Source organism: Marmota monax, unplaced genomic scaffold (assembly GCF_021218885.2).
Source record: "Marmota monax isolate L192 unplaced genomic scaffold, Marmota_monax_Labrador192_F-V1.1 WCK01_AAM20220418_F8-fsc00038, whole genome shotgun sequence".
In the NCBI taxonomy this organism is placed as follows: Eukaryota; Metazoa; Chordata; class Mammalia; order Rodentia; family Sciuridae; genus Marmota; species Marmota monax.
This window is the reverse complement of record NW_026692498.1, coordinates 9,107,525-9,131,982: the sequence shown is the minus strand read 5'-3', so window position 1 is coordinate 9,131,982 and position 24,458 is coordinate 9,107,525. Positions and strand designations below refer to the sequence as shown.

Here is a 24,458-nt window from a genome sequence, read left to right as displayed (position 1 = left end):
AATCGACCTGGAGAAGCCTCCGCTCAAAAGGAAGAGACATTGAAGAAGAATAAAGAGGAACCAACATGACCCAGCTGAAAAGCTGATCTCATGGGAAAATGTGAAGGAGCTGACAACACACACTTCGTGAATAATTTGACTCTAGAAGAAATAAGACCCCATTGATGATGGTAGCTACAGTGATTGCCCTGCTGGGCTATCAGGTAAAAGGGAGTTGAGAAGACACTTACTGGACATATTTGCCAGATCCACCCCTGGTACATCCAGCTGTGTGGACTGGAGAATCTATTCCAGTGATTACTAATGGCTCATTCATGATGGGAGGAATTACAGATACTCATATTACTCCCAATCATGTGACTAGATTTAATTATTCTGGCTACAATGCCCAATTGCCTTTGTGTTGGTCCTCTGATAAACATGCTGGCTATCTGAGAGTATCATTTGAGGAAAAGACAGCACTTGGGAAACCTAGACTGATTAATCATACCATTTATGGAGACTTAAAACATTACACTAGATCAGTGATCAAAATGGGACTTTCCTATAACAAACCAGTCATTTCTGCAAAATCTCCATGAATACCTCATTGTCCTAATAGTTCTACAATTGAGATTGGCACCTTTCCTAGATGGATAGATTGTGTAAATACTTTTCAAGTATCCACATCTTCCCATAAGATCAGTTTTCCAGTACAACCTAAGGTGTCTAAAGATAGTGGTTATATTTTAGACTGGTCTCCAAAAATTGATAAAAGACAATTATAAAAAAGTTCTGCTATGACATCTGCAGGATTTGTTAGCAATATTTTGACTTACAGTGAGGGTGGTATTCAAAAAGATGTTTGGCCCTTAATTGTTGCCTCGAAATTCTTATATTTTACAGACAAGCCTTTACCAAAATTTGTTGGCAAGAGCTGTAAGGAAGGATCTTGCTATGGCTTATGAGCTTGTGTCCAATGTCTTTACATTTTAATAATTGGAAATGTAAAAGTTAAATGGATAGATGACAGATATGTTGTAACATGTAACAAATGTAACCTAACAAATTGTATTACTAGATATAATAGAAGAAAAGGAGTGCTGGTACTTCATCAGCCCTCTTTTGTTTTATTGCCTGCTAATATTTCAGAGCCATGGTATGTTGATGCTGGTTTTCAAGTCTTACAGCAAATTCATACCCAGCTAGTAATACCTAGACATGCCATTCTAATTATAATTGTGGGAGTTATGGCCTTAGTTTCTTTCATTGCATCCACCATCACAGCTTTGATAACTTTATCTCAAAATATTCAACATGAAAAATCTCTTAATAATTTATCCCAAAATACTTCCAAGGCTCTGTGCAATCAAGTAAATATTGATGAAAGGATTGAGACTAAGTTAAACACCTTAGAGGTGACTGTTATAACTATAGGTAATGAACTTTCAGCTTTAAAGTTTAAAGAAGGCTTAAATGCCATGCAAGTTGTGTGTGTGTTACAACTGCCAAGTACAATGCTTCTCTCTGGGATTGGGAGAAGGTTAAGAACCATTTGTTGGGTATTTGGCAAAATAATAATAATATCTTGGATCTTTTGGAACTCCATCATCATATCCAAGATATTCAAAATAATAGAGCTGATTTTTCGGATCCTTCGTCTTTAGCTAATTAAATATTAAAGGAATTAAATGGATTTAACCCTGGAAATATTCTTAAACACTCAGCCTGGTACATTATTAGATTGTTCTCTTTGCTGTTAATTATTTTTTGTGTTGTAATTATAGGATGGCGAGTCTTCAGAGCAAGAGTGCAGAGACTCGAGAGAGTAAATCATCGCTTGCTTTTTAAAAGAAAAAAGGGGAAATATGGGGGAGGCCATCCTCACATGTGATTTGAGTTACCTCCCTGGCTGGGTGAAAGGTGCTTAGACACAGGTGTGTAAGAGCTTTCCCCACCCTTCTCCAGGTCCAAGGGCTTGTCCGTGCAGAGGCGTGTCTGGCCACTGCCCCGAAAACCCAATCATCGTCCCTGACTTTGGGATGCTGACCCCCTTAACCTTTATTGGATGGAATTTCCCCTGGAATTTTTGTTCCCCAATAAAAGTCCACTCCCTGGCATGTTCTTTCTCTCTTGCTAGCCTCTTCAGTAAACCTTGCTACCACATTAGGTGGTTGGAGGCTGGAGCTAGGAAGAGCCATCCTGGAGCTGGTTTTAAAGGTAATTAGAGTCTTGTCTCTTTAATTTAAAACTCCCTAGCATTTTCTCATGAATTGAACCTTATTTAATGAAGCCAGCACTTGACACTTGGCAGAACATATTTTACTGTCATGTTTATATTGTGTAGAAGAGTATATGACTCGTTTGTTGCACAATAAATATTTGTTGAATTGCTAAGTAAATGGATGGAATTAAAATAATTTTAATGCTATCTTTTGCATGCTCAATTACTCTTTGTCTTACTGGCTTTATGATTTTGCTTAAAAGGGATCATGATTTACTTAAATAGTGAGCAATGAAGTAGTATACAATTAGTGTATTTCCATCAATGAATTGCAATATCTATGTCCAAATACTTGATATATTTTTTCATTGTCTTCTCTCTACAGTGAATCCATGGAGAACCAGGACAGAGATGTAAGAGCTCATTCAGCATTCTCATTCAGGCCCTTTAGTCACCCCAGAGGCCCAGGAACATAGCCTAACATGATTATGAGGTCATTTCATTTCATCCCAGGTCCCCCTTCCAGATCACCTCTATGGTCAGGGTCTCTTCAGTATTCTTTTTTCCATTTATGTGTGCAACTCTTCTAAGTTCCTTTACACCCTTTTCTAGCTGATTTCTGACAATCAGCCACCGGAAGGACTCCACCAGCTTCCTGATTAAAGAAGATAAGGAAGGTACAGTAAATATTCAACTACTTAATTTTCACACAACCTTGAGATTCATTTGCCTTTCCATTTATTATTACTTTATTATTGTAGCAGTGTAATTTCTAACCAAATCTTCCTTTTCCACTGGACTTGTCTTTCACTAAGATGAGGGACATATCTGGCCATTAATGTGTGAAAATAATTATAGAGATCAGTAAACAAGGATCAAAAGGTATAAATCATCCATTTCCATTTCAATTTTTTATATATAATTTTTATCTATAATTCACACATTATAATGTTTTTGTAGGACCCAAGTCAGTGACCATTATACTTAATGGTGAAAGACTAAAAGATATTTCTCAGAGATCAGAAACAAGGCAAGCATGCCCACTTTCACCACTTATTTTCAACATAGTACTGAGAGTTATAGGTGGATTAATTAGGCAAGAAAAAGAAATAAAAGACATCTATATTTAAAAAAAGGAGAAAGTAAAACTATCTGTTTGCAGATGGTATGGTCTTCCATGTGAAAAATCCTGAAGATTCCAGAAAAAAAAAAGATATGTTAGCTAATGAATAGAAAATGCAGCCAAATAGCACAATACATATACACTAATAATGAAGAACATGAAGAGATAATTATAAAATAATTCCATTTATAATGTCAACAATCAGAATAAATTGTTAAAAAGTTAACCAAGGACTTATAAAATAAAAACTGCAAAAAAATTGCTGAAGGAAAAAAGAGAACAAAAATTTAAAATCAATAGATACACATCTCATGTTCAAACCATGAGCTGCGAGGCTGGCCTTCTATGGAATAAGGCCTATGAAACCAAGCACTCAAATAAACTTTTCCTCCTCTACAATTGTTCTGGTTGGTCTTTAAATAACAGTGGGGAAAAAACTGAATAAAATAACATTCATCATTGGTAGGACTGCAAATTGGTAAAAATCACTTTGGAAAGCAGTATGGAGATTTCTCGAAAAACTAGAAATGGAACCACCACATGACTCAGCAGTTCCAGACTTAGGAAATTTATGCCAAAACCCCCAAATCTGTATACTCTAGTGATACACGAATTTAAATGTTTGTAAGAGTGCAATTCACAATAGCCAAGTTATAAAACCATTGTTAGTGTCAATCAACAGATGAACAGATAAAGAAAATATGGTATATACACACATAGACTTTTATTCAGCCATAAAGAAGAATGAAATTATGTTATTTGCTGGTAAATAAATGGAACTGGAAAGCATAATGCTAAGTGAAATAAGCCAGACTCAGAAAGTCAAAGATTGAATATTTTCTTTCATATGTGGAATGTAGAGAGGAAAAAATGGATAAAATAAAAGGAGCTCATGAGACTAGAAGGGAGAACAGTATAGCAGAGAAAGGCAGAAAAGGATGAGGGAGGAAAGGATGCCAAGGAGAGGTGCTGGCATTGAAATTAACCAAACTGTGCTATGTGCATATATAAACAAATCACAATGAATTCCATGTTTATATATGATCATTGTGCACCAATTAAGAAAATAAATATGTAGAAGAGAGACCATAAGGAAGACAATCAGAGGAAGTGAGAGGGCAGGCAAAAGGGAGGTAAGGGAAAATGAGATATAGGAAATTATAGTATATGCATTTATGAGTATGTCACAATGATCCTCACTATTATGTATTATTATACTGCCCTCATAAAAGTATAATAAATGTTTGATTTTTTAAATATTTAGTTTTTAGTTTTAGGTGGACACAATATCTTTATTTTATTTTTATGTGGTGTTGAGAATTGAACCCAGTGCCTCACACATGCTAGGCGAGCATGCTACCACTTGAGCCACATCCCCAGCTGTGACTTTTTTCTATTACAATTATTTCATGACAATTTTCTGTCTATTATACAAAAATGGTGACATATAGTGCCAACCTCCACTTAAATTGCCATCCTATTTCCTCACCTTGGATGGCACAAAGGGTGTTAATGGGGACCAGTATTGGGACCAAAAACATACCCAGTGACATAGCTCTTCTGTTATCACCTTGGCCTCTCTTGTAAATAATTTGGAGATTGTTCATACCTGGAGGGATAGAGGAGGACAAGCAAGGGTATAGACACAGCCAGGTGCAGTGTGTACCAGCTTCCAATGGCAAAAGCCAGTCCTCCGAGGAACATTTGCCCAATATTGTAGGAAGACATCATCAGGACTATTCCCACAGACTTCCTTTGGGATGTTGTCCATTCCGACACTGGAAGAAAATATGTACATAATTGTCATTCCAGGCAAAGGGTAATTTCACAGTCAATTCAGGCATGGAGAAAATGAAAGTTTCAAATTATTGACTTACTAAGACAAAAAGAATTTATCATAATAGTCGCGACACTCAACCCAGCCCAGAAGCGTAATATGCAGTAAATGAGGAAGGTGGGGGCAAAGGCTGCAGCGGTGTCAACGATGCCCAGCTGGAGTAAGCACCACAGGTACACCACCTTCCGCCCAAACCTAAGGAAGATCAGAACAGGTAAGCTTATTTCAGAACAAAAACAATATGTGGAAAACAAGAAAAGATAAAATAACTTGAGATTTAGGGTAAAATGTTTAACAAGTAGGACATTGTACTGTGATCTAGCAGAATCACAATACTAGTCAACAACAAAAATCACAGATGTAAGCATCCCTGCTAATCTGAGAGTGATGCCAGAATGTGCAGCAAAGCACATGGTAGAGGACTTTGATGCCATGTGGAACCATATCAAGAAAAGTAATAAAGAGATTAGACAAAAAAGATACATCTTATATAGACTTGAAAACTATCATACTCAAAACATTACATATTTCATATCATGTAGAAAGAGAAATAGTAAACACATGAGACATTTCTCTGTCATGATGGATGGGAATGGAGATTAATGGGAATTCATGAATATGAATGGGAATACACAAGGAAAAGGGTCTTTGCCCAAACCAATAAAGACATTGTAGATGAGAAGAATGACAAGACAGTATCCTCGAGTAAAATGAAGAAAAGTATAGATGGATACTGAACTGTACATAATAAATAAATTTGTATGTATTTGAAATCTGAAGAAGAAACATGTCAGGACTGGAAAACTTGCCTGATCACCTGAGACCTGTTCAGTTACAGTGATGTAAAATGGTGCACATGGTGTGTTATTGCTTTAGGCAGGTTTAAACTACTTTGTATCACTGTGCTGTATTGATTTTTTTCCTATCCTCACTCCTCTAACTAAATAAATATTTGTGTGATAGAAAATTTCAAGATATTCATAACCTGGAACTCTTCTATGACCCAAATGTACGTGTACAACTAGATACCTGAATTTACATGTATATGTCCATTATGGTTTAGATGTGAACAAATGTGAGCTGTTCCCAAAAAGTTTTTTTTTTTTTTGATGGATACAATACCTTTATTTTATTTATTAATGTGGTGCTGTCTTAGTTTTTTAAAATTATAATTATTAACATATTTATCATTAAACCTATTGAGATGTACTATGATATTTCCATACAGATATATATTGTGTATTAATCATGTCCATCCATTTCTTTAATTCCCTCCCTTTCCTGTTTCTGCTCCCCTGGCCCACTTCCTAGTCTGTAATAGTTCATCTTCTGCTTTCAGATCATCTTTTTTCTTTTTAGTTTCCACATCAATGATACATAGGAATGACTTCTTTTTTCTCACATTTTTAATTGGTGCATTATATTTGTATATACTGATGGAATTTGTTGTTAATATTCGTACATGCACACAATATAACGATATAATTTGGCCAATAGCACTCCCCAGTGCTTTACTCCTCCAAACCGTTGGTCCCTTTCCTCTATTGATCTCTCTATAATTTCCATGAGATCCACCCCATTTTTTTCTTTTTGCCTTTATAGCTTCTGCATATAAGAGAAGATGTAAAACCTTCAACCTTCTGAATTTGACTTATTTTGCTTAATGTAGTGGTCTCTAGTTCCATCCATTTTCTGGTGGTTGACTCAATTTCATTTTTTTATGGTTGAATAAAGCTCCATTGTGTATGTATGTATATATATATATATATATATATATATATATATATATATATATATATCACATTTTCTTTATCCATTCATCCATTAATGGACACCTAGGCTGGTTTCATAGTTTGGCTATTGTGTTGCTGTAACCCTGGGTATACATATGTCTCTGTAGGAAGATGGCTAATTCTTCCTGCAGGATAAATACTGAGGAGTGGTATAGTTGGATCATATAGTGATTCCATTCTTACTCTTTGAGGAGCCTCCATACTGATTTCCATAGCAATTATACTAATTTATGGTCCCACAAACAGTGTAAAAGTGTTCCTTTTTCTCCATGTTCTCTCCAACTTTTATCATTATTTGTATTCTCAATGACTGCCATTCTGACTGATGTGAAATGAAATCTCAGTGTAGCTTTGATTTGCATTTTGTAATTGCTAATGATGTTGAACTTTTTTTTCATTTATTTGTTGGCCATTTGTATTTATTTTGAGAATTGTCTGCTTACTTCATTTTCTCATTTACTAGTTGGGTTATTTGATTTTTTTGGTGTACAGTTTTCTGAGTCCTTTATATATTCTAAATATGAATCCTCTCTCAAAAAAGTAGCTAGTAAAGATTTTCTTCTATTCTGTAGGGTTTTGCTTCACATTTCTAATTCTTTCCTTTTATGTACAGAATTTTTAAATTTGATGCCATCCAATTTTTAACTCTTGGCATTATTACATGAGCTTTAAGGATTCTACTGAGAAAGTTCTTGCCTTTGTCTATGTATTAGATTGTTGACCTTATGTTTTCTTCCAGGAGTTGCATAGTTTCTGATATAATTCTTAGATCTTTGATCCATTTTGAGTTGATTTTTTTGTGCAGGGTGAAAGTTAAGGGTCTAGTTTCATTCTTCTACATATGGATAACCAGTTGTCTCAGCACCATTTGTTAAAAAGTCTGTCTTTTCGCCAATGTTTGATTTTGGCACTTTTTTTATTAGTTGTTCAAAACATTACAAAGCTCTTGACATATCATATTTCATACATTTGATTCAAGCAGATTATGAACTCCCATTTTTACTCAGTATACATATTGCAGATTCACATCGGTTACACATCCACTTTTTTACATACTGCCATACTAGTGTCTGTTGTATTCTGCTGCCCTTCGTATCCTCTACTATCCCCCCTCCCCTCCCCTCCCCTCCCCTCCCATCCCATCTTCTCTCTCTACCACATCTACTGTAATTCATTTCTCTCTCTTGTTTTTCCCCTTTCCCCTCAATTCCTCTTATATGTAATTTTGTATAACAATGAGAGTCTCCTTCCTTTACCATGCAATTTTGCTTCTCTCTCTCTTTCCCTCCCCCCTCTCATCCCCATTTAATGGTGATCTTCTTCTCATGCTCTTCCTCCCTATTCTATTCTTAGTTGCTCTCCTTGTATCAAAGATGACATTTGGCATTTGTTTTTTAGAGACTGGCTAGCTTCACTTAGCATAATCTGCTTTAGTGCCATCCATTTCCCTGCAAATTCCATGATTTTGTCATTTTTTTAGTGCAGAGTAATACTCCATTTTGTATAAATGCCACATTTTTTATCCATTCATCTATTGAAGGGCATCTAGGTTGGTTCCACAGTCCAGCTATTGTGAATTGTGCTGCTATGAACATCGATGTAGCAGTATCCCTATAGTACACTCTTTTAAGGTCTTTAGGGAATAGTCCAAGAAGGGGAATAGCTGAGTCAAATGGTGGTTCCATTCCCAGCTTTCCAAGGAATCTCCATACTGCTTTCCAAATTGGCCACACCAATTTGCAGCCCCACCAGCAATGTACAAGTGTACCCTTTTCCCCACATCCTCACCAGCACTTGTTGTTGTTTGACTTCATAATGGCTGCCAATCTTTCTGGAGTGAGATGGTATCTTAGGGTGGTTTTGATTTGCATTTCTCTGACTGCTAGAGATGGTGAGCATTTTTTCATGTACTTGTTGATTGATTGTATGTCCTCCTCTGAGAAGTGCCTGTTCAGGCCCTTGGCCCATTTGTTGATTGGGTTATTTGTTTTCTTATTGTTTAATTTTTTGAGTTCTTTGTATACTCCTGATATTAGGGCTCTATCTGAAGTGTGAGGAGTAAAAATTTGTTCCCAGGATGTAGGCTTCCTATTTACCTCTCTTATTGTTTCTCTTGCTGGGAAAAAAAACTTTTTAGTTTAAGTAAGTCCCATTTGGTGATTCTTGTTATTAACTCTTGTGCTATGGGTGTCCTATTAAGGAATTTGGAGCCCAACCCCACAATCCGTAGATCAGAGCCAACTTTTTATTCTATCAGATGCAGATCTCTGATTTGATATCAAGCTCCTTGGTCCATTTTTGAGTTAACTTTTGTATGTGGCGAGAGAAGGGGATTCAGTTTCATTTTGTTGCATATGGATTTCCAGTTTTCCCAGCACCATTTGTTGAAGATGCTATCCTTCCTCCATTGCATGCTTTTATCCCCTTTATCAAATATAAGATAGTTATAACTTTGTGGATTAGTCTCTGTGTCCTCTATTCTGTACCATTGGTCCACCCACCTGTTTTGGTACCAGTACCATGCTGTTTGTGTTTCTATTGCTCTGTAGTATAGTTTGAAATATGGTATCGCTATGCCGCCTGATTCACACTTCCTGCTTAGAGTTACTTTTGCTATTCTGGGTCTTTTATTTTTCCATATGAATTTCATGATTGCTTTCTCTATTTCTACAAGAAATACCATTGGGATTTTGATTGGCATTGCATTATACCTATAGAGAACTTTTGGTAATATCGCCATTTTGATGATGTTAGTTCTACCTATTCATGAACAGGGTATATTTTTCCATCTTCTAAGATCTTATTCTATTTCTCTCTTTAGGGCTCTGTAGTTTTCATTGTATAAATCTTTCACCTCTTTTGTTAGGTTGATTCCCAAGTATTTTGTGGTTTTTTTTTTTGAGGATATTGTGAATGGGGTGTTTTTCCTCATTTCTATTTCAGAAGTTTTGTCACTGATATACAGAAATACCTTTGATTTATGCATATTGATTTTATATCCTGACACTTCTCTGAATTCATTTATTTTTTCTAGTAGTTTCTTTGTAGACCCTTTTGGGTCTGCTAGGTATAGAATCATGTCACCGCAAATAGTGATAATTTAAGTTCTTCTTTTCCTATTTTTATGCCTTTAATTTCTTTCGTCTGTCTAATTGCTCTGGCTAGTGTTTCGAGAACTATATTGAATAGAAGTGGTGATAGAGGGCATCCCTGTCTTGTTCCAGATTTTAGAGGGAATGCCTTCAATTTTTCTCTATTCAGAATGATGCTAGCCTGAGGCTTAGCATAGATAGCTTTTACAATGTTGAGGTAAGTTCCTGTTATCCCTAGTTTTTCTAATGTTTTGAACATAAAGGAATGCTGTACTTTGTCTAATGCTTTTTCTGCATCTATTGAGATGATCATATGGTTCTTATCTTTAAGTCTATTGATGGGGTGAATAACATTTATTGATTTCTGTATATTGAACCATCCTTGCACCCCAGGAATGAATCCTACTTGATCATGGTGCACAATTTTTTTGATGTGTTTTTATATCCAATTCACCAGAATTTTATTGAGGATTTTTGCATCTAGGTTCCTCAGAGATATTGGTCTGTAGTTTTCTTTCTTTGAGGTGTCTTTGTCTGGTTTTGGAATCAGGGTGATGTTGGCCTCATTGAATGAATTTGGAAGAGCTCACTCTTTTTCTATTTCCTGAAATAACTTGAAAAGTATTTGTATTAATTCTTCTTTAAAGGTTGTGTAAAACTCCACTGTGTACCCATCCGGTCCTGGGCTTTTCTTGGTTGGTAGTCTTTTGATGGCTTCTTCTATTTCATCCATTGATATCAGTCTGTTCAAATTGTGTGTATCCTCCTGACTGAGTCTGGGCAAATCATGTGACTTAAGGAATTTATTGATGTCTTCACTATCTTCTATTTTATTCAATATAGGGTTTCAAAATAATTTCTAATTGTCTTCTGTATTTCTGTAGCATCTGTTGTGATATTGCCTTTTTCATCCCATATGTTAGTAATTTGAGTTCTCTCTATTCTTCTCTTCGTTATCATGGCTAAGGGTCTGTCAATCTTATTTATTTTTTCGAAGAACCAACTTTTAGTTTTGTCAATTTTTAAAATAGTTTCTTTTGTTTCAATTTCATTGATTTCCACTCTGATTTTAATTATTTCTTGTCTTCTGCTACATTTGCTGTTGTTTTGCTCTTCCTTTTCTAGGGCTTTGAGATGTAGTGTGAGCTCACTTATTTGTTGGTTTTTTCTTTTTTTGAGGAATGACCTCCAGGCGATGAATTTCCCTCTTAAAACTGCTTTCATTGTGTCGCATAGATTCCGATATGTTGTGTCTGTATTTTCATTTATCTCTAAGAATTTTTTGATTTCCTCCTTTATGTCTTCTGTAAACCATTGAGCATTCAGTAACATATTGTTCATTTTCCATGTGATGTAGGATTTTTCCTTCCTTCTTTTATCATTGATTTCCAGTTTCATTCCATTATGATCAGATAAGATGCATGGTATTATCTCCACCCCTTTATATTTACTGAGGGTTGCCCTATGGCATAATATATGGTCTATTTTTGAGAAGGATCCATGTGCTACTGAGAAAAAAGTATATCCACTAGATGATGGTTGATATATTCTATATATGTCAGTTAAGTCTAGGTATTGATTGTGATATTGAGTTCTATAGTTTCTTTATTCAACTTTTGTTTGTAGGATCTGTCCAATGGTGAGAGAGGTGTGTTGAAGTCACCCATAATTATTGTGTTGTGGTCTATTTGATTCTTGAACTTGAGGAGAGTTTGTTGTATGAACGTCGCAGCACACTTATTTGGTGCATAAATATTGATAATTGTTATGACTTGTTGGTGAATGGTTCCTTTTAACAGTATATAATGTCCTTCCTTATCCCTTTGATTAACTTAGTCTTGAAGTCGATTTTATTCAATATGAGGATGGCCACCCCTGCTTGCTTACGAGGACCGTGTGCGTGGTATGTTTTTTCCCAACCTTTCACCTTCAGCCTGTGTATGTCTTTTCCAAACAGATGTGTCTCCTGGAGGCAGCATATTGTTGGATTTGTTTTTTTAATTCATGTTACCAGCCTATGTCGCTTTATTGGTGAGTTTAAGCCATTAACGTTTAGAGTTACTATTTACATATGGTTTGTACTTCCAGCCATGTTTGATTATTTATCTTTTTTTTAATTTGGTTTGTTTCTCCACGATTAGCTTTCCTCCTGCCCTCTGGCCTTACTGAGTTACTTCCCACTATTGGTTTTGGTTATTGTTTTTCATTTCTTCCTCGTGTAGTGTTTTGCTCAAGATGCTTTGCAATGCTGGTTTTCTGGCTGCAAATTCTTTTAACTTTTGTTTATCTTGAAAGATTTGTATTTCGTTGTCATACCTGAAGATTAATTTTGCTGGATACAAAATTCTTGGTTGGCATCCATTGTCTTTCAGTGTTTGAAATACGTTCTTCCAGGATCTTCTCGCTCTCAGCGTCTGTGATGAAAAATCCATTCTTAACCTTATTGGTTTACCCCTGAATGTAATCTGCCTCCTTTCTCTTGTAGCTTTTAATATTTTCTCTTTGTTCTGTATATTGAATATCTTCATAACAATGTGTCTTGGCATTGGTCTACTGTGATTTTGTATCTCGGTGTCCTGTATGCCTCTACAATTTGTACATCCGTTTCCTTTTTTATTTCTGGAAAGTTTTCTATAATTATTTCATTCAGCAGGTTGTTCATTCCCTTGGTTTGAACCTCTATACCTTCCTCTATCCCAATGACTCTTAAGTTTGGTTTTTTTATGTTATCCCATATATCTTGGATGTTTTTCTCATGATTTTTTACCAGCCTTTCTGAGTTGGCTAGACTGTTTTCAAGATGATATATTTTGTCTTCATTATCTGACATTCTGGCTTCTACTTGCTGCACTCTGTTAGTGATACTCTCATTTGAGTTTATAATTTGGTTTATAGTTTCCTTCATTTCTAGAATTATTGTTTGATTTTTTTTATAATCTCTATCTCCTGATAATCTGCTTATTTGCTTCTTTTATCTGTTTATGTAATTCATTTTCAATGTGTTCTTTCATTGTTTGAATTTGCTGTCTCATATCCTCTTTAAGATTCCATTCCATCTGTCTAAGGTTTTTCTTGAGTTCTTTATTTGACCATTTTTCTGATGCCTCTAGGTCCTCCTGAATATTTAGGCTGCACTGCATTGTTTGTACTCCTTTTCCTCCTTGCTTTTTCATGCTGCTCATGTTACTTCTTGTTCTGTTTGACTGCTGAGTTACTGTTTACTCCTATAAATTTATTTGGTTTTGTGTGTCTCTGGCTTCTCTCTTTTGTGATGGGAGACTATGACTAGAGATGATGAGTTTTGTTGCACTTTAATGCAGATTCATTCATTTCCTAAACTGTGTACGGATTCTGATGGCATATAGCGGTCTGCAGTTTGGTCTTGGGACTTTTATTTAGGTCAAATGATGTGATGGTATTGAGGGTGGTATCTCTTGGCAACCTTGGAGGGTTGCTCTACTGACGACGGATATTAACAGGAGAATGGTCTGGAGTATTTGGGGGTAGCTAGGGACTTGGTAGCACTATATAACACCTCGGAACTTTGACCTATACATATTTAGTAAATTACACATAAACAACATCGTGATGCTTGGGAGGAAAGGTATTAGAAGGGAAGGGAAGAAGTCACTAAAGAGAATGAGAGTAAACAGGTAGAATTCAAGAAGGGGAAATAAGGAAATTGAAAAGAAATGAAAAGACAAAAGAAAAAAGTAGAAAAGAAAAAAATTTAAAAAAATAATAAAAAAAATAAAAATAAAAAATAAAAAATAATAATAAAAAAATATTTTTAAAAATTTAAAAAATGAAAAAAACAATTTTAAAAATGCAGTCTTAGAGTTTGATTAACTTCTCTCCAAGTAGGTGGAGCTGTGCCCACTGGGCCAAGCTTCTCCTCTCAATACGCAGGAACCAATCACCGTGCAGCAGCTCCTCCTCCCCGACTGGGCGGGTCTCCAATACTGAGTGCCTAGGGCCTTTTCTTGTGTCTAGTCACTTCCCCACTTTTCCTCCAGCCAGGCCCCACTCACCGGTGATGCTCACCACAATACTGGCTACATGCCAGGTCTGCTGCTCCCTGGAGCCCTATTTTCTTGAATGATTGGGCACACTCTCCCTATTTGCCATTCCCTCAGACCCTAAGTTTGTGGAGCTTGGGGCTGAGAACCCTCAGGGTATTTTGCTTGCCTTCCGGTAGCCATGCGCCCAGTAGCTGGTGCAAGAGACCTCAGTTGTCAGCACTGGTGGGAGTGGTAGCCTGGGGTCCCCCGCGGCGGGTCCCGCGCCACTCCTGATTCCCTCGGTCTGACCTTCGCGCTCACGGGAGAGCTGGGAGGGGCCCTTGAGGTTTCCCCGCTGTGTGTAGAGGGAAGGTTAGGGGGTTACACACCTGCCACTGCGGGTTTCAATGAGGTTATCTCCTCCACCACATTCTTGTGACGTCAGTTTTCTGCCATGGTGGTATCCCATGCGAATGGCGACAGTTCGTTCCCTTTGCTGGGTGACCGATGCAACGGGTGGGTCCTGACTGGCTCTCCCAAGCCCTGTCTCAATCCTGTGGCCACTGCCTATGAAGGCTCGGTTGGTATTTACCTCCGCAGGTTCAGAAGGGCTGACCAGTTGTTTCAGCAGGATCGTTTAGCGCTGAGTCACAGTGGTTTGTCTCCGAGATGCAGGCAAACGGGAGCTTGAATTCAGCTGATCTGGGCTCCGTGTGTGTTCTGAGAGGTGCAAACTGTTCGCCCCAGATCCATGTCAGCTCAGCATTGCCTAGTAATCCTGAGCAAACAGCATTTAGATGGTTTAAGACTCCCTATGCCCGCGCAGCTGAAGAGGTCAGAGACTTGATCTCTCCGTGCCCACCACCATGTATTGTTCCCAAAAAGTTGATGTGCGTGAGACAATCCAAGAAATTTCAGAGGTGAAATGATTGGGTTATGATAATATTAACTAATTGGTGCATAAATCCAGTTGAGTGGATTAACTGGGTGGTAACTATAGTTGAGTAGCATGTGGTTAGAAGAGATAGGTCACTGGTGGTATGCCTTTGGAGATTATATTTTGTCTTGGTGAGGAGAGTGTTTTCTATGTCTCTCTCTCTCTCTCTCTCTCTCTCTCTCTCCCTCCCTCCCTCTTTTGTGCCATGTTCCTGGCTAATACTTTCCTCCACCATATTCTTCCACCATGATACTTCAAGGAATGGAGTCAGCCACCTATGGACTGAGAACTCTGAAACTGTGAGCCCTAAGAGCCTCTAAATTTGTTTTTGTTGGGTATTTTAGTCACAGCACCAAAAAAGCTGACTGAAACAATGCCAAATAGCCTCCACTCAGCAAGTCAAAAACAGACTTCTTGATTTTCTCAACCACATTTCTCCACTTCTTCTCTAATTGTCTTCCATCTTCTATAGTGAATTAAGTCTGGAGTCTAGTCATATTTTGGGGTTAGAAGCTTATATCCTCTTTGATTCTTCCATTTCTCTCACTAGAAGCTCTATAATAATGGAAAATAATCTTAATCTCCAGAAGTTCTTGATTCCTCTACTTCTAAAACATTCCCCAAATCCATCTCCATCATTCCATCTCCATGATATTTACTTACTTTATACTCCTATCATTTTCTTCTGGGATACTTCAATAGGCTGAAAATGGTCCTTGTTACCACTCAGTGGAGAAATAAGACATTTAAAAGGCAAAGTAATAAAATTCCCATTTGTGGGGATAAATGCATGGAGTACTGCATACATCACATACATTAAGGGCATCTGAGTGGCAGGCCACTTCCCTCATGCTAGGCATGTGAGTGGAAAACTGTTTACCCTGTAGGCACAGATCTGAGTTTGAGGACTTAGGTGTGAGGCCTGTGCTTGCTCCATGGCCCACTCCTCAATTGGTTGCTGCAAGGACAATTATCAGAAATTGCATTGGTGGCTACCTGTAATCTACTTAGCTATTGCCCGAGTATAAATACATGGTAACTGTGCAATAAAATCAGACCTGCTTCCTGCTTGGTCTCTGGAGAACTTGTTTAGTGACTCCACAGCCACACACTCCTCTACCCTGTTTTATGGACCTCCTTGCTGGACAAGAGAGAGCCCACACACCCATTAAATTTAAAGGCTGGGAATTGCAACAAGAGTAACTTGGGTAGAGGTACCATTAAATAGGGAGTCAGGGAAGAGATGTTTCAGAAGGAAAGATTTGAATCTGAGTACCTAGAAGTGGGGCTGAACAGTGTACAGGGAAAAGAAATAGGCAGAAGGAAGAGAAAATGTAAATGCCATGTGGTAGAATCCAGCTAGATGTTCTGAAGACTAGCAGAGAATGGAGAAGTAGGTAGACAAGGTGATGAAGGGAGGCAGGAACCATATTGCAGAATGGCAAGACTTGAAAAAAACTCAGGGTTTTATTCCATGTATGACAGAAAATCACTGGATATTACCTGGGTAAGAAAAGCAGAAAATTTTCAAGGTTGAGAAGACACAGGTCAACATAATGTGTGGATGAAATGTGTGTTATTAACGCATGTCAAATGCTAGCTGCAAATGTGAGCTACACATTCTCTAAAGTTTTCTAAGAGAATCTGGGTGGTTATTTGTCAGGAATGCAGAGGTCCCTTCATTTGATAGGGGTGTTGAACTCCATAACTTCTGGTACTAGAAGCAGAGAGAGGTGGGGGGGGGGGGTAGAAGGTAGTTGAATAATTGACACCAAAGAGCAAGTGGATGGCAGTAATAAATTCTAATGTTCTACAGCAAAGCTGGGTGACTATACTTCACAATAACCTATAGTATATTTTATGCATCACTAGAAGAGAGGAGCTTGAAAGCTGTATACCAAAATATTGATAAGGAGATGGAAATAAACGTTCATTACCTGGATTTTATCAGTATATATGGTATACTCATAATGAAATATCACATAGTACTTCATACTACAATTATTATGTGTTTATATATATTTTTAAATGTTTAAGGTGATGGAAATATTAACCATATTGTTGTGATAATTACACACTGTTTGTATGTATTTAATGTATATAAACACACCAAATTAATGTACTCCCTAAATTTGTGAAGTAAAATAATTAATAAAGTAAGTTTCTTTACTGCCTTCCATCATTTACTACTTTAGATCTGAAAGGGCCATCTTACAAATCTCTGTCATCAGTACTAAAGTTAATACTTTTACAACTGATTTCCTAGCTGCTACTATTGCCTTCTATCAAATTATACTCCTAATCCAATAGTCACATCCCTACCATTGTTACATCCCTTATTAAGCATTTCACTGAAATTTACATTAAACATAAAAGTGTAGATAACAAATGTTTACAAGTTTAATTATTTTCACAAAACCACTCTATCTATTTAACCAGTCCTAAACCAATAGAACATCAGTCTCATGAAGTACTTGTTGTTCTCAAACATTCTCCTGGACACCATTCTCACCAAAGATATCTAATATCATGAACTTTAATGCCATATATTATTCTGTATGCTTTGATCTTCATGGAACTTGAAATCATGTGTTATGTAGTCCTGGGTTATGTAATATTGCTCCAGTTATTGCATGTGGCAGTAGTTTGTTCTTTCTTGTGGCTCAATAGAAATTTATATGAATATAGTATATTTTTATTCTACTGTTTATGGATAGTAACCTGAATCTATGCTCAAAGAAAACTTACTTATTCGTATTTTTCACTTAATGGTATTGTTTATTCATTCTCCAGTATAAATTGGTAGTACAGAGACTTGAAAACCAGGGGAAAATGAACTCTCTGATCTAGAAAGCCATACAGGCACCCAATTATCTGTTGTATGCTCAAAGTCACAATTTTGAACTGAGAATACTAGGTGGCTTTCAGAATCAGCACCCCCATCAGTGTTCCTGTGGGAGACATGCATGGATGAGAGCCATGGTTGACTGCCTTCTGTAGCTCTGCCAGGGAGCTAGAAGCCACAAACTTCTCACCTCCAAGTTTCATCCTCCTAACTTCTTAATAATTAACTTTTCTGGTTACAAATGTTACCTATTAAAGTCATTTCACAAGGACCAGCATCCAGGTTACAGGTCCAGTGACTTACCATCCCATCAGGGCCACAGTGCTACTCAATCCTCAGATTCATATTTTATAATGATGATTACCTCTGTATGTGTGCCTACACTGCATGTGTGAAATGATGGCCAGTATAAAAGTATCTATGCTCATTTATTTTACAGGATCTAGATGGTTCAGAATATTGCCAAGACCAGGAACATACTTTTAATCATGGAAGTGCCTTCTCCCTGACTCTCCTTTCTTTCCCTTTGTTGAACTAACTGTTAATCATACACCTCACATTCTGGATTTGCTCTGAAAATTGCTCCCTGAAACTAGTATGATAGACATACCCTTTTCTGTCCTCCTTAATGCAGAACAATTAATTTTTCACAACAAATTTTTACTTCCAGTGTATGTATTAAGCGCTAATACTTAGTTTCCTGGAGTCAGAAAGTGAGTCCAGTACACAGTTCAGTGTAAAGCACAGAGACCTTATCAAGATTTCATAAATAAAGAAATAAGTATGTACTGAATACTTAATTTTACCAACAGTCCAAAAGAAAGTGAGGTGACACTCACCTGTCTGAAAGAAGGCTATATATCAGACTTCCCAACAGTGACCCAGTCATAAACAGAGTTTGAACCACTGATTTTAATGACTGGGATTCACAAACCAGGTCCCACTGGAGGAAAATAAAAAAGCACAGTGGAGTTTTAGAAGGTTTTGAGCCTTTAAAATCTTTGCAGTCAGTGAAAACAGAGTGCAAACTCCCACATATGATCTCTGCTTTGTGGATCCTGCCCAATATCCAGCTTCACCTACAGTCACTCTCCCCTGGTCGCCCTTCCTCACTTATTTTAGCGCTTCAAGTGCACTTGCCTCTCTCTTGCCTAATAACCTTCCAATATTCTGCACCTTTTTTCTTCATGTCTTTATTCATATTTAGCTTCAGGCCGCCAACTCTCTTTATTCCATTACACACATTCTTCAGCTACTATAATTAAAACATATAAAAATACAGTTACCAAAAATTTTTAAACCCTATCTTTTTTTCTCATCATGTAAGTGACTTAGGGTCTTGCATTGACTTTTCTTAGCAGTCCATACTTCAACTACTACAATATCTCTCATCCTCAGCCACACATTGAATCACTTATAGAACATCAAAAAATTAGTGTTTGGATCCTATGCCCAGATTTGCTCTCAGGGTCAGTTTTTCAGCAAGTATTGAGAACCACTGACAGTGTAACATTTGAATACTTTTAAAATTATAGATCTTTCTCACTAGATTAAATGATAATTATAGGTATATGTTTTGTTTGTTCAATTCATTAACTCCAATACTGTACATTCTCCACAGCATCGAAGAGTAAGTAGATAAGCAATTGCTACCTGCAGAAGGACTAAATGTATAAAGCAAGCTTTTTCTTGGTATTACCTCCAAACTCTTTGATCATACAAAGAGTATATTTGGATGAGGCACCTTACCTCAGTTATGATGGTGGAGGGGAAGTAGCTTCTGTCATACACCCAGCCATCCACACAGGGCTCTGTGTCTGCCTCAGCTGTGTTGGTGACAGTTTCATTCATATGGAGGAGCTGCCACTGGGGATGGATGAAGCGATGGCATTTCTCTGGTTTCAGGTTTGAGTCCAGTGGAATGGAGATCCTCAGGAGGGCATCTTGGCTGAGATTTCTGGTTTCATTACCAGAGATAGTGTCATTGTCGAGAATCTGGACCCAGCAGCGATGATCAGGAATTGCTGCAGTGAAATTCTCCAGTACAATGTGTGGGTATGTTAGGAGGTTGGTGATACAAAAGAGAACTAGCTGAAAGATTTGGAATCTCCCCAGGCCTCCAGCTTGATCCAGGAGCTCTTCAAAGGGCATTTAGGCTGAACAGGGGATCACCTTAAGGAACCACTTTATGAAGGCAAATTCGGAAAGAGAAAATGCTTCCTTTTCCAAGACCTATAATGTGTTGATCCTCATTCAACTTTCTCCTTGATGGGCTGTGACTCACTGCTGCAGAATAATGGGTTTAGGCAGGCAGATTGTTTCAATAAAGCTACAGAAATATTTGGCAAAGAGACTTCTACTTGCTGACAACTGAACCTGCTTAAAAGATTACTCTGTGAATGATTCTGATCTTTGAGCTTTCTGAGAAGTCAACCATGGACTTTCAGTGGGTGTAATCTCCACATGACCCTAAATATACCTTTCAATGATCTGTCCTTTTTAGAAAAGGAATGTTGGAACCTCAAAAGTAAAAAGCTTTCTGATATTACTGTGTAAAGAATAGAGCATGGCTTTTCTTAGTTAGGACTGAATTTTCACTAGAAGTTACTGATAAATATTCTTGGTTAAAATAAAGGAAAATGAGATATTGAATGTAAATGCTGACTGTTGGTAACTGAAATTCATTCTGTTTCAGTTTAAATAGTGACAGTGATTTTAAAGTTTTCAAAATATGGAAACAAGTATAAGGGACAGGGAGGAAGGAAACAGTACTTTTATGCCATAGTTTATTTTGTCAGATTTATTAATTTATTCAAATAGCATTTTTGGCCTTTTATATCAGTATATTTATGTGCTTAATTACAAATTTGGAACCAGTATATGAGTTTGCTGTTAGAAGGTCTTATGTTCCAGTTAGTGAGAGATAGATACATAAAAAATTTCACCGAAAATGTTTAATGATTCCTTGGTAGAATGGGACAGGAGAGTCATCCCTCTAGAAGTAAAACTTTGAACTTGTGAAGGAGAATTCCTGAGACAATGAATGATTAAAAGAACAGTTTCTGAACAAGAAAGTACATAATTATAAGTACCTAATTATTCTAAAAAGGTTTGACATAACTGTACCTGCAGGATATTCCAAAGGTGAAGAACATGCAGGGTAATAATAGGAGGAGTTGGACTGGTTGAACAAAACCAAAACAAGCAACCAAACAGAATATCTGGAATTAATTATGCAAACTAGAGGTTTTTATTCTTTAACTTTAAATCCATCACCTGTGCAACATCTTAAAATGCAGATTTCTGTCCAGAATGCACAAATTCTTTCAGGAAATGACTTTTTGAGAATTTAAATGAAATGTTTTAAGTCATATATAAAAGCATTAATAATGTACCTATTTTGTGTACCCTTTTGTGTTTTGACACATGTATACATTGCATGGTATTTAAATCAGGCCAAACATCTGTTTCCTTAAACATTTACCATTTCTTTTATTAAAAATATTTTTAGTTGTGATGGACACAATACTTTTTGTTTATGTAGGTTTTTTTAATGTGGTGCTGGGGATCAGCCCCAGTGCCTCACACATGCCAGGCATGTGCTCTACCACTAAGCCAGAGCTCCAGCCCTTATCATTTCTTTCATGGTGAAAACTATTAAAATTATTATTATTATAACTTTTAAAATGTACAGCACATTATTGTGTGCTATAGTCTTCCCACTGTACAATAGCACACCAAAATTTTATACTCCCATCAAACTGTCATTTTGTACACATTGATCAGACTTTTGCCATCTCTCCACTACATTCTCCCTACCTTTTGGAAACATCATTGTACTCTCAATTTTTAAGATTCTCTATATGTATGATATGCAATACTTGTCTTTCTGGGCCTGTTTTATTTAACTTGACATATAGACCTCCAGATCCATCCATGTTTTTGCAAATGTCAGGATTTCATTTCTGTTTTTTCATTCCACTAAGTTTTAGGCTCTTGCATTTAAAAAAATTCAAATATTTTTTATCAGTGCCTTATACATTGTAGTGGAGTTTATTGTGACATATTCATACATGCATGAAATGTAATTTGCTCCATTTCAATCCCCATTACTCCACATTCCATTGCCTCCCCTTCCCCCACCTTGAAACCCTCCTCCTTCACATTTTCTTAATGAATACATATGTATATATATGAATATATATTATATTTATACATTCATTCATCTATGAAGACCTAGCTTGTTTCCACTTCTTAGCTATTATGAATATGGCTGCAATGAACATGAGCACGCAGGTATCTTTTTCCACACTGATTTCATGCGCTTTGGGTATATTCTCAGTAGTAGAATTGCTGGATCATATGGCTTCTCTTTTCAATTTTTTAAAAATGTTTTTATTAGTGCATTATACTTACATATAATAGTGGAATTCATTTTCACACAACCATAGATGCATAGAAAATAATTTGCTCCTCTTCAGTCCCTACTACCTCCTCTTTGCTTTCTTTCCACTGTCCCATATTCCCCTTCCTTTGTTCTCCTGGTCTTTCTTTGATTAATTTATTGTTTTTAATGGATGTTTTATAGATATACATAAAGGAAAACTCTACAGTGTTGTATTTAAATTTATTTTTTTGGTTTACTGAGGATTGAACCCAGAACTGTTTAAACACTGAGCCACATTTCCAGCCCTTTTTAAAATATTTTATTAAGAGACAGAGTCTCACTGAGTTGGCTTTGGACCTTCAATCCTCTTTCTTCAGCTTCCCGAGTTTCTGGGATTACAGGGGAGTGCCACCATGCTCAGCCACTGTGTTGTATTCAAATACATACATAGAATAATGTCGTCCATTTTATTCCACATTCTCTTACTTTTACTCTCTTTTCCTTCCCCTTCTATTCTTTTATACTACTCCACTCTCTTGCCTTTTATTTTCAAGTTACTGCCCTCCACCTATTTTTTTCTCTTATTTTGCTCTAGCTTCTGTATGTGAAGGAAAATATTCAATCTTTGACTTTATGAGTCTAACTTATTTTACTTAGTGTTATGTTCTCCAGTTCAATTCATTTCCTAGCAAATGCCATAATCTCATTCTTCTTCATGGTTGAGTAAAACCCATTGTGTATGTATGCCATATCCTATTTATTTATTTATTAATGTTTATCTGTTCTGGGCCCATAACTTGTTATTATTCATGAGTGGCACTGCTATAAATATTGATGTTCTTGTATCACTACACTGATACAAGATACAATGGCCTAATTTTATTTATTTATTTATTTATTTGTTTGTTTGTTTATTTATTCATTTATTTATTTTTCATGTCTGACAAGGAACAGGATAGCTGGGTCATAGGGTTGATCCATTCCTGGACTTTAGAGAAATCTATAAACTACATTCCAAAGTGGTTGTACTAGTCTTCGGTATCACCAAAAATGTTTGAGTGTACCATTCTTGCCAGCATTTATTATTCTTTGCATTCTCAATGATTTACATTCTAAATTGAGTGAGATAAAATCTCAGTATTGCTTTGAGGTCCATTTCCGTGATTTCTGGAAATATTGAGTATTTTTTCATTTATTTGTTGGCTTTTTATATTTCTTCTTTTGAGAAATATCTATTTAGTACTTCTTCCCACTTGTTGACTGGGGTTTTTCCTTTTTGTTAAGTATTTTGAGTTCTTTACATATTCTGGGCATTAATCCCTCTATGAGGAGTAGCTGGCAAAGATTTCTCTCCCATTCTGTAGGCTTTCTTTTCATACACTTAATTATTCCCTTTATTGTGCATAAGATTTCTAATTTGATGCCATCCCATTTATTGATCTTGGATTTGTTTTTTGAGCTTTAGGCGTTTTGCTAAGGAAGTTGCTGCCTGCTCCAATATATTGGAGTGGTGACTTTATGTTTTCCTCCAACAGTTGAAGTTCCTGGTCTAATTCCTAGGCATCAGATCCACTTTGAGTTGGCTTTTGTCAGTGTGAAAAGTAAGCATCTACTTTCATTCTTGTACATATGAATATCCAGTTTTCATAAGCACCATTTGTTAAAAAGATCATCATTTCTCCAACCTATGTTTTTAGCACCTTTTTGAGTATCAAATGACTATACATCTGCGGTTTTGTATTTATATCTTCTATTCTGTTCTATTCATGTTTTAGTTAGTTTTTTTGCTGCTGTGACTAAAAGACCTGAAAAGAACAATTGTAGAAGAGAGAAAGTTTGTTTAGGGCTCATAGTTTCAGAGGTCTCAATCCCTAGACAGCAAAGTCCAGTCCTCAGGGCTCCATGTGAGGCAGAATATCATGGTGGAAGAGTATGATGGAGGAAAGCATATCACATGATAATCAGTAAGCAGAGAAAGACTCCACTTGCCAGGCAAAATATATACCCCAAAGGCATACCCCCAATGACTCACCTCCTCAAGCCACATTCTACCGGTTTCAGTTTTCATTCATTTAGTCCCATCAGGGGATTTATCCACTAATTGAGATAGGGCTCTCATAACTTAATCATTTCTCCTCTACACATGCTTACATTGTCTTACACATGAGCTTTTGGATGACAACTAATATTTAAACCATAACATTCCACACCTGACCCCCAAAAGCTCATATTCATCTCAT

The 24,458-nt window shown here is 36.7% G+C and overlaps 1 protein-coding gene across 6 annotated transcripts in view; it reads right to left on the bottom strand.

Annotated features, from left to right (window-relative positions):
- LOC124093178 (steroid transmembrane transporter SLC22A24-like) overlaps positions 1–20,249 on the bottom strand; it is a 57,834-nt gene extending 37,585 nt beyond the window's left edge. For 2 of the 6 annotated variants that reach the window (XM_046445465.2, XM_046445467.2), the window contains exons 1-5: positions 19,581–20,244; positions 18,671–18,774; positions 5,204–5,358; positions 4,936–5,104; positions 2,735–2,858 (exon numbers count right to left, since the gene is read on the bottom strand). In XM_046445465.2, the coding sequence (XP_046301421.1) occupies positions 2,735–2,858; positions 4,936–5,104; positions 5,204–5,358; positions 18,671–18,774; positions 19,581–19,982 (954 nt within the window). In that variant the 5' untranslated portion in view covers positions 19,983–20,244. Of the gene's footprint in view, positions 1–2,734; positions 2,859–4,935; positions 5,105–5,203; positions 5,359–18,670; positions 18,775–19,580 lie in introns of all 6 variants that reach the window. The other 4 variants (XM_058579551.1, XM_058579550.1, XM_046445468.2 and 1 more) reach the window with 4 other exon arrangements.
- Positions 20,250–24,458: the final 4,209 nt, after the last annotated feature.